The 11,456-nt window shown below is 38.6% G+C and overlaps 1 protein-coding gene across 1 annotated transcript in view; it reads right to left on the bottom strand.

Moving 5' to 3' along the window:
- Positions 1-3,813: 3,813 nt before the first annotated feature.
- LOC118756061 overlaps positions 3,814-11,456 on the bottom strand; it is a 10,619-nt gene continuing 2,976 nt past the window's right edge. The window contains exons 4-6 of the mRNA XM_036490858.1: positions 5,578-5,787; positions 5,004-5,134; positions 3,814-3,990 (exon numbers count right to left, since the gene is read on the bottom strand). Coding sequence (XP_036346751.1) covers positions 3,851-3,990; positions 5,004-5,134; positions 5,578-5,787 — 481 coding nt within the window. The 3' untranslated portion in view covers positions 3,814-3,850. The remainder of the gene's footprint in view (positions 3,991-5,003; positions 5,135-5,577; positions 5,788-11,456) is intronic.

The raw sequence follows: 11,456 nt of genomic DNA, 5'->3' as shown, positions 1-11,456 counted from the left end.
AAAAATGAAAAATAGTGGAAATAAGCAAACGATAATTTACAAGGCGTCTTAGCACGGTGCATAGGCAACTGGCTGAGTCAGTGGGATCGTCGGTTCGAATCCTACTGAAAGAAGTCTGATGAGGAAATGTGGTGATTTCCGAAATAGCTATCACTTCTACCATTTTTTCAAATTATTGTTGCTTTTCCACAATAAATTTTCATTTAAAAAATGGCCTCGAGCTCATTATAAAATTGTTGAATATAATTATTAAAAAGGCCAAAAAAATAACAAAAAACAAATAAATATTTTTCTTAAACAGTTTTTGGGAAAAATTTGCGCATGCAGTTTTATAGCCCATTGAATTCTAATACAAGAAAGAGCAAGTTTGGAGTAGCTAAAAAATACCGTTGATTCTTAGCAATTTTTTCTGTTGACGGTGTTGTTCATTTTCTTCGATATAAAAAAAATTGTCGAACATACTTTGTATGGAAGAAAATGAACAGCACCGTCAAGAGAAAAAATTGCTAAAAATCAACGGTATTTTTTAGCTACTCCAAACTTGCTCTTTCTTGTACTAGAATTCAATGGGCTATAAAACTGCATGCGCAAATTTTTTCCAAAAACTGTTTAAGAAAAATATTTATGAAAATTTGCTAAACTTTTATAATTTTTGCACAAAGTTGAAGGTGTGAATTTGTATCGTGTTTGTTATAGAATGAACTATGATTTTATAGGAAAATAATTGAAATTAAATAATTTAAAACTACGTAGTCAAACTTGTTAATATGTTACGGTCTTATAATTATGCAACGCAGTGTAGTGTTATTATTTAAATACAAGATTAATTCTTATTTAACCCTAGAACACACACCCAGAAAATACCACGTAAACACACACCCGGGATACGTTTGTACCCGGGACCTTATTTTGCGGTTTTTTTAATGCTTATTCAACCGATTTCTATGATTTTTTTTTTGAAATGTATATTTTAATATATAACAAGTATTTTGTCTTTTGTTTCATTCGAATATTCCTACTGGTTCCAGCGATATGGGCAAATAAAGTCAGGACATGCAACAGTGGATTTTTGTTTTTGTTGTTGTCCTGATAAATGCAAAACAAAATAATATAATTTATAATAATATACTTGTAGAGTAACAACGAATACACATTTTGGTTTTTATTTCATTGAAATATTCTACCTGGTTCAAAAGATATGTGCAAAAAGGTCGCGCAAGGTATGGGTACGTAGGTAGCAAATACACTGGTATAACTGGATTTTGTATTTTATATGCAGCTGCAAGGGTTGTTTTCACACGAGGTGTTGTTATAAATGCTGCCTGTTGATATTTTCATTATTGTTTTGGTGCTCAAAAGTGTAAGAAGTGAAAATATAAGTGAAAATAAATATAACTGAAACTATAAATAACTGGATACGAAATGACTTCAAGAAGAAACAAATATTTATCAAGTGCAGCATATAGAAGGTAAAAAATGTAAAATAAGCAACAATGTAAACATATACTAATTTTTTTTATTATGCAGGCTAACTGAGGAACAGCGAGAATCATATATACAATCTTTATTTGATGAAATTTGTGACGATGACGCTCCCTATGACTTTGACTCAGAAGATGAAGAAGAAATTCAAATCAATGACATTGAAATTGCTGATGACGATGCTGAAGTTTCGCAAAGTGCCGCAGAAGTATTACCTGATTATGCGGACTATGAGGATGATGAAGAAGAAGAAGTAGAAGTAGAAGAAAATAATGAATTACCTGCTAGTGCCGAAAAATTTGTTGCACGTGATGGTACTGAGTGGATGAAAGAACCAAATGTAAGTCGTCAGGTACTCAGACAAAATATTATAAGAGAACGTTCTGGACCAGCTAGATGCACTGAAATGTTGTCAATAGAGCAAACATTCAAATGTTTCATGAACGTTGAAATGGCTGATATAATTATGCGCCACACAAATAAGTTAGCAAAAGAAACTTATAATGCTTACAACAATGCGCATCCAAACACAACTCCTAAGTCATGGACGCCTGTGTCAATAACAGAGCTGTATGCATTTTTTGGCATACTTATTATGACTGGTGCGAACCATAGCAATGGAGAACATGTTCGAGATTTATGGAGCGTCAAAAACTATCCTTTATATCGCGCCACAATGGGAGTCAACCGTTTCTGTTCGATATTGCGGTTCCTAAGATTTGACGATAAAAACACTCGTGCAACACGCTTACTAACTGATAAAGCAGCACCGATCAGTGAGTTGTGGACGATGATGAACAATAATCTTGCTGCACATTACAAGCCCAGCTCATGCTTGACGATTGATGAACAATTATTTCCTTACCGTGGACGCACACGGTTTACGCAGTACATACCGTCAAAACCTGCTAAATATGGTATCAAGGTTTGGTGGATTTGCGATGCCACAAATGCATATCCACTGCATGGACAAATATATACTGGCCAAGCAGAAACTGGTAGGGAAACGAACCAAGGCGAACGAGTGGTGAAGGATTTGTCTGCCAAATACCAAGGAAGTGGCCGAAACATTATAATGGACAATTTGTTTACGACCTTGCCAGTTGCAGAACTGCTTCTCACCTGGAAACTCACGATCGTTGGAACTTTGCGCAAAAACAAATCATATATTCCTCAAGAAATGAAGCAGAACAAAAACAGGACAATTGGTTCAACGACATTTGGCTTCAAAAATAGTGTGACAATGTGCTCTTATGTTCCCAAAAAAAATAAAGCAGTAATTTTGCTTTCGACCATGCATAATGATGCTGAAATAGCTGACAGTGGGAAACCTGAAATAATTGAATATTATAATCGTACCAAAGGTGGTGTTGATCGAATGGACCAAATGTTTGCGGAATATCCCACACAAAGACAAACAAAACGATGGCCACTAGCGATGTTCTTCAACATGTTGGACATTACAGCTCTTGCAGCCTACATTGTCTACGATTTGAATAACCCTATGTTGCCTTGGAGAACAAACAACAAGCGTAAGCAGATCCTGTGCAGCTTGGCTGAAGCATTGTGTATGCCCATTATTGAAGCCAGAGCCATAAATCGTCAAGTGACGCGAAATTTTTCGACTAAAATTGCTATTGAAGCATATTTCAACCGACCGGTGGAATCAATGGTGTCAACAGCAGCATCAACATCTGCCGCAGCGCGCACGCCAAAACCTGTGTCCGGATCTTGCTATTTATGTTACGCACAAGAGGAAAAACGCCGTAGAAAAACCAGTAAGCTGTGCGACAAATGTAAGAAGCCAATGTGTCTTGAACATTCGGTCACATCAACAAATTGCTCTATTTGCCATGATTTTCCTTAGATATAAGATGCATTTTTATAATTTTTATAATAAAAGTCAATAATATAATGTGTGAAATGAATATTTTTAATTTTTCAAATAAAAAAATAATATAAAAAATGTTTTTTTTTTATTATTATAAGGATTTTTACTATTGGGGTACAAACGTATCCCGGGTGTGTGTTTACGTATATAATGTGTTTGGAAGGCTGTAGCTCCTGAACCAATGGTCCGATCTGGTTCAAATTTTGAATTTGAACTCAAAACTAAATAATCTTCCTAGATCCGAAGTTAGCGGTTCAAAAGTTACAACACTTCAAAGTTGAAAGTGGATACATTTGTACCCGGGTGTGTGTTCTAGGGTTAAAAAAGATATTAAGGCTCGTTTTACTTCTTAATTATCTTTTGCGGTTCTTTCTTGAACCTTTGCTTTCTTTCTTTCAATATCTATTAATTCCTTTTCATTCTCTTCAGATGTTCGGCAATGTCCGACGATAAATTGTCAAACTTCTCTAATAATTTTTATTGAAAATTAAATTTTCTTGCTTTTCCAGCCGACGCTGATGTTGAAGGTACTGGTGAGGGCAGTGGCGACGAGGGTGATGGCAACGGTGTTCCTGGGGACGGTACAGGTGCAATGGATGACGATGCTTTTGATGAGTCTGTTTGAAAGAAACATTTTTGTGAACATTAAAAATTTAATACAATTAAACGTTTTTTAATTGTAAAATGAAAAGATTTTTGCTTATTGTATATCGTTACTTTAATTCAAAAAGGTCAAAACCAACGAATTTTTTATTTTACAGGAGCAAAAAATCATATAAAAGGTGTATCAAAAACAGGTAGGACCTTTTAAAAAGTACCATTTTAATGCTAAAACTTTGAAATTTGTATTGAAGGTGTATTTTAACATATCCTACCAAAATGTGTGAAAACCCCAGTTTAGAAAAGTATTGCTTAGGGCCTTTGTGAATTAAGGTAACGATACGATAAAGAAACGTGTTAAAAAGGTTAATGAATTAGGAATTTTACTAGAGTGCCCTATACAGCTGCGGGCAATGAAATTTTTTATCAGATTTTTTAGGAAATTTTCGAGTGCGGAGTTTTGTGGCCCCTTTAAATTTAAGACCAATAAAGTGAAAGTTTTAAGTTGCTAAAAATTACCGCTGATTTTTTTCCCGCTGAAGGTGTTGCGGGTTTCTTCCATATAAAAATAAATTAGGGCTGTTCAGGATATTGTGCATATGCTCTTCGATTTGCATAGCCGTTGCATTTGTAAATTCACAACAATAAAATGCACGCGGTTGCCATGGCAGCAAGCAAAAAAATTGCAATTGCAATTCCAACTGCAAATCTAAAACCATTTCCACAAAATCCTGAATAGCCCTATTGTGTTAAAAAACTTGCACATTATCACGCCAAAATTGTATGGGCCAGAAACATAAATGTGCAAATTTACCATATTTTGAGTTATTGTGTTGGCTGGATTAATCTTTGGATGTTCTACGTTATACGTAAACATACAATGCATACACGGATAGCACATATTTCAGAATGTTAATTACATGAACTTCCCAAAATTTTCATTTTTGCACATTCACTTTTTGGCTTACGGGGGACGATATGTACTCGTATGTATATGCAAGTGATTCCAAATAAACGAAAACATACGTACCATCAATGCTTTCAAGCGTGAGCTCCGTGTGCAGATTTGACTTGAACCCTCCAATTATTTGGTGCACCCTCTCATAGTGCACCCATGTAGAAGGCGACCCACCGGAAGGACCCATTTCTGCCTTTTCCTTTCTACAAGTTTTAATTGAAAAATTAAGATTCTACAAATAGCATTTTAGGGGAATGTTTAGTTATTTGCCCACGGTTTTTGGGTTGGTCGGCAGAGGGAGAGGGGGCGTGACTCTTGATATTGAAACCAGTAGAGAGCACAGTTCAAACTTTATAAAAAGTCATACTTGACTCCTCGAAGCCTCGTATAGACTCCTGGGGAACATCATTGGAAAACGGTCTAAACTCGGTAAACAGTTTTTTTTGTGCAAAACACCTTACCGTGTTGGCAGCCTTCGAATTTATTAATAAATTAGGCAAGGAAAATTACAAAATTAATTTTTAAATTAAGCTTAGACCTTTGACTACAAGTGTGTGTGTCGGGTCACCTATTTGCACACAATAGCAGCCCGAAATCATGGCAAATTACTAAACTATACCCGCATTTAATTCTTGTATGAACATACCTGTAGCGCTGCGAAAAATTTTGCAATTTAACTTGCACATCCCTGGCATTGTGGGTGTACCCAAGCTCTGCGAGGTCCGCTGCCATCTCCGCGTAGACGAGCGCATTCCTCCGCAGCCCACGGGGCTCCCCCACTCGGTCTTCCCATAGCTCGAGTATGGCTAATTCCGCCCCTCGCTCCGTCCCATCCTCTTCCTCTTGAGTTTTGGTTCTATAATGCAGACATGGGCACTTTTTTGCCCGCGCAGTAGCGAAAGTGCGAGCGCGGGCTGGAGAAAGGGAAAACGGTTTACGGGAGGAAGGGTATGAAAAGTTGCGAAACAATTATTTATACCCCACCGACATCATGTTCATCGCAGTACGGCTGCGGTAATACTGACTTTGTGTACCAAACAAAGAGCATACATTTTCCTCATATACACAATAAGCCATCGTTCGGACTTCGCTCCTTTCCTTTATTTTCATGCAATTGCTTACTTTTGTACAAATGCGTACACCCAGCTAATTAGCAGAATATTCTATGGATTCCGTGATAGAGAGCATATTATTCAGAGGAGAAGCTCGGCCAAACACTAACATATGTGTAAGTCAAATACAATGTCACCATAGAATCACTTTTTTATTATAAAATTGCCTTGAAAAGGGCACCAAAGAACAAAACAAGCGCTAAACTACACAATTTTTGCCTTTTAATTCCCTAAACGCACTGAATTTCTTGCGGAAGGCACAAAGTTGGCAACAGTTATATCGATGTCAAATTTGCTCATATACAAGCATGGACAGAGAGTGAGCGCCTGCTTAAAGAGCGTAAGCATCACATGCAAATACATGCGAGAGCGTAACAAAGCGAACGCAAATTCATTCAAACGTAATTGGCACACTTAGGGCCAAATTCACAGTGCGTAGTTAACTCAGAATCGGCAGTTACCTACAGATTTTTGTACGCACTGTGAATTTGGCCCTAACACAATCACGCTGCTCATATACACTCCTCGTCATTTAAATTGCATACCCTTTCAATTCTTAGTATTTACAGTTTTCCGTTTGTTTATTTAATATAAATTTTTTTTAAAAATATCGTCACTACATACGAATAAAGGCGCGCTGGTGTTTTGACGGTGAAAAAAAGCGTTTAAAAAAATTTTGCGAAAAAAGATGCTTATAAAAAACTTTGGCGAAGTATGTTAAGAGTATTTGACGCTGAAATTTTTTTATGCATCTTTTTTCGCCGACAACTTTTGAGCTCGCGCCTTTATTCGTGTCTAGTGACGATATAGCATATTCTATGGGTAAATGCAATTTTAAATTTTTTTACAAACTAAAACTTAAAAGAAAGTTTATTTTCCATTTCTTGGGCAGCATTTTATATGATTTTTTCGTTTTTCTCGAGAGCTGGAAACAGTTCTTAAAAAAGATCAACATAGGAGTGTGCCATCCTAATGACCTGCAGTGAATAAGTTAATAATATTTTTAGAAAAATTTCTGATATGCCCATTCAATTATTGTGTAATTAAGTGCAAGTTTGAAGTGACTCTAAAACAGCCCCGATTTTTCAAATTCATTTATTTTTTATTGACAGTGCTGCGCATTTTATTCCATATAAAAGTTTTGTCGAGCATACTTTGTATGAGAGAAAATGCGCAGCACTATCACCAAAAAAATTTTCAAAAATCACCGCTATTTTACAGACACTTGAAACTTGCACTTTATTGTACCCCTTTGTTGACATTTTTTTTAACTCTGTATATAGTTTTAAAATCAGATGTAATGAATATTAAATAACCAAAATTAAAAGCGTAAATACTCTTTAATCTTTATTAAAAAGTTGAGCTATTCAAATGACGAGGAGTGTATGTGGCGTACGTTTGGGAGAGTGAGCATTTTTACTCCAGAATGCGTGTGCATTCCCCCCTAACTTTCAATTTTTGGCCTAGATATTCAAAAATACTACCACGAAATGCTTGCTTGATAATTTCGGCCCCCCCTAAATTTCAAGGTTTTTCCTATATATATACTGTATAACAAATTATACTCCCAACGCTAACTAAATAATTAGTAAATTGATTTGAAAAGTAGATATGTGGATCATCCGGTTCTGTATCAAGTTATTATCTCTAACTTCAAAGCACTTCCATTTTAAAAGGGTAAAAACCTGGCTGCAGTCGACAAAATTGATTGAACGGAAACTATAAATAAATTTATAGTTCAATTGTTTATTACTTTGTCTTTAGGTTTGTGTCTTTACTAAGCGGTTGGGTGAACAGCCAAGACGTTTACTTCTAAAGTGTGACAAAACAAAATCAATTAATATATTTAGCATAAATAAATATACCAGCCTAAAAAATCTGCGTACTCAAAATGTTCAATACGCCCTCATACTTATACATACATACATATGTATGTATATCATTTAACGTTTTGTCCGGCTATTTGGTTTATTATACAGGTATGTAGAGCGAATTTAAAAAAATTCATCAGGGTTTAGTTGAGATATTCGTTTTTGGCCACTATGTTTTGTACATTTCCCAGTACTGCAAAGCTTTTGCCGGCAATTCACCTGGGAGTGGCCAGAAGTGATTCGTGTGCTTACGGTTCAAATCGCAGCTAACTACGTCCGGATATTTATATCCATGAATACTCTGGGTAGCGACCGAACGCTAGTTTGGGAGCGAGGTAAAGTGGGAGGGCGTAACACCCCGCGTGCGCTGGGGATTAATCGGGATGGTGCCTCTGCCCGGCTGGTTGAAGTCCTAGGGAAAATAAAGGCTGACATCAGCTCCATCCACGAAATGCGATGGACGGGGCGAGGAAGGTAAGCGTGAGCCTTGCGACGTCTACTACAGTTGCCACGTAAAGGAGTGCAATTCGGTGTTGGATTTGTGGTGGGAGAGACACCGGCGTTCACTCTAGTGGACGAAAGTCTAGCCACAATCCGCCTCAAAGCGAGATTCTTCAACATCTCATTCACATGTGCCAATGCCCCGATGGAAGAGAAGGACGAGGCATCCAAGGCTCTCTTAGCTTAGAGCGTACATATTAGCGCTGCCCCCGACACGTATAAAAATCGTGCTTGGCCATTTAAATGCCAAGGTGGGCAACGAAGGGATCTTTGGTGCCAGTGTCGAAAAAATCAGCCTCCACATAGAAACGGCGGGCTGAGGATGATCCACTTCGCCGGGGCCCGAAGCTTGGCAGTATGTATTACTGGGTTCTAGCATAAAAACATCCATCAAGCTATTCTTATTTTCGTTGTTGGTGTTTCCGACAGGGTAGGAGTGTGATGTATTGTGGAACGATTTTCCGTCGTCCCTTGTCAAATTTGGTTTGGAGACAAACCGGTTTCGGCGTTGTTCCATCTTCAGTGTCATTTTTCGTTCTCTCAAGCTACATGGATGTCTCCACATCGAAAAACGGGAAACCAAATCGAGCATGTTGTGATAGACGGAAGACATGCTTCCATGTTTTAGATGTACATACGTACACTCCGAGGGCCAAACATCGACTCGCACTACTATATTGATGCATCCAATATACGACCTAACCTCGGAGAAGCAAAAAAAAGGGCCCCCAACAATGCAGGGAAAGTTCAACGTCGAAAAGCTGCAATCAAAACAGACGGCCAATGGATTCGGCGCTCGACCCTCACACCTGCTGTGAGAGAGCACTCTTCAACAAACCGACTTGCGCGAGCAGTGGAACCACATTTCCCGCTAATTACTGGTACGATCACGAGTGTGAGAAAATGCTTGAAATGCTGTCCGACAGAAAAAACACCCGAAATTTTTAGCAGAGAGTTGAGCGACTTACGGAAGGTTTCAAGACTCTTGTATGAACAACCATGGCGACCTAGTGACTGATGTCCAGAACGTACTCAGATTATGGAGGGAACACTTTTCGACCCTTTTGAATAGCGGAGGCACTTCGAGGTTCCAGTCGATGACGATGGAGTCGATATCCCAGCGCCTGACTATGAAGAAAAGTGCCAAAGCTGTCTGAGCTGACGGCCTGTCAGCTGAGCTATTTAATTACGATGGCAAGGAAGTAATAAGGTGCATGCCCGACGACTGGAATTCAAGTGCGCTCTGCCCAATCCACAAGAAAGGCGACCCCGCCATGCGTACCAACTACCGCGGGATCAGCCTTCTAAGCATAGGTTGCAAGGTCTTATCGAATGTATTGTATACCATAGACCAGGTATTCACAGTACGCCGAATCTTGGAAAAGACCCGCGAGAAAATGATCCGCACTCACCACCTATTTGTCGACTTTAAAGCCGCTTTCGACAGTACTTAAAGGTATATGCCGCTATGTCTGTCATACGCCTGTGAAAAATGACGTTGAGTAATACCACCAGCTCTGCTTTGTTGCCTTTCGCCACCAGACGGGGTTTCAGACAGGGCGGCTCTCTTTCATGTGGCTTCTTTAATCTGATGTTGGAGAAGATAATAAGATCTTCAGAACTGAACCGCTTAGGAACAATTTACTACAAGAGCGTACAATTGCTGGCTTATGCCGATGACACTGACATCATCGGTAAGAAAAACCGCGAAGTCTGTCCTGACTTTTCCAAGTTGGACAAGGAAACATCTAGAGGCCAAACCCTTTCATTTGACACGTCATTTTTGAAAATCGAATGAACGTCGCAAATCTTATGCAATTAACAAAATTGCCTTCGCATAGAATAGTATCTCCAGCCACACCAACTTTCCGCGAATGTTTGACGCAGCATTTACATTCACTTATGAACGAGAACGACACCAGTGAACCTTCGCGAAGGCATCGCTGCCACTTATAGCTACATATATGAGCACGCTGTTTGGTCCACCAATACATACGCGTACGAACAACAGCGAACTATCTGGACGGGTTTTATGTTTCTCGTTCGCGAAGGAGAATCAATAGGGAATATTTGATACGTTCACCTTCGCGTACGAAGATGAGTGAATATTTCCGAACCCTGATTTTACGTTGACTTTAGTGTCCATCGACACGTCTGTGTTTTGGCAAAACTAAAACGTATTGTCTCATGAATTTTTACGAGGATGCCTTTCCGGTTGCTATTCACCAGTGCGATGTAGAAATGGCCGACTGTGGGGTTGCCATCAGGGTTTTATACCCTTGCTCTCTGGGAAAATAGGTATTCCGTTTGGAAGAATAACTGCGTCATTTGGACTAGTTCCGCTACTCTTCCAACTGGAATTTTCCGCAGTGCAAGGAGGAATAACTGGCTAGCCTTTGGGATGCTTAGTGTCCCGTTTTGTAAATCCTCGTATAAATGGCTGTCTCTGTATATTGTGTTGGCGGAGGATTTACCATTGCAGCCAACATTTATGTATGCAAACCGACCGTGTGCGTTAACGCATGCAAATAAAACTATGCTAAAAAATCCTTTGAAATTATAAAATTGAGATCATGTATGTGCCGGAGCCTTAATGCGCACGTGTTTCCCATCAAGCACACCCAAAGTGTGTGGGAATTGCCACAAAGTATTAAAATCATTTGCAACCTGCAACCATTCAGCCTCCGTATTTGGCATCTAGTCAATAAATAAAAGAAATGTTTTTAGCATAAGTATGTAAACCACTACTTTTTACAACGCTTTTATCAACTTGCAATGTTGTGTGTCCAGAAACTTTCAATGTTATGGATCCAGAAACTTTCAATGTTGTGTGTCCGACACCATAAAGCTTTGCTTTGAAAAGTTCCTATAAAAAAGCATAGTGCATAGGGCAACATCTGTAGTGAATAGGGCGAGGTAGATGACATCTAGATGTCGCCCTATGTACTACGTTTGCTACAGCGGAAATAGACGACACGCCATTTCTTTAAATACAATTAATTGGTGCTCGTTTGTATGTACATACATATGTAAATGCATGT

Source organism: Rhagoletis pomonella, unplaced genomic scaffold (genome assembly GCF_013731165.1).
Source record: "Rhagoletis pomonella isolate Grant_MI unplaced genomic scaffold, Rhpom_1.0 Rhpom_scaffold_00002, whole genome shotgun sequence".
NCBI classification, from domain to species: domain Eukaryota; kingdom Metazoa; phylum Arthropoda; class Insecta; order Diptera; family Tephritidae; genus Rhagoletis; species Rhagoletis pomonella.
Note: the sequence above shows the minus strand (reverse complement) of the source record. Positions and strands in the feature narration are given on the sequence as shown.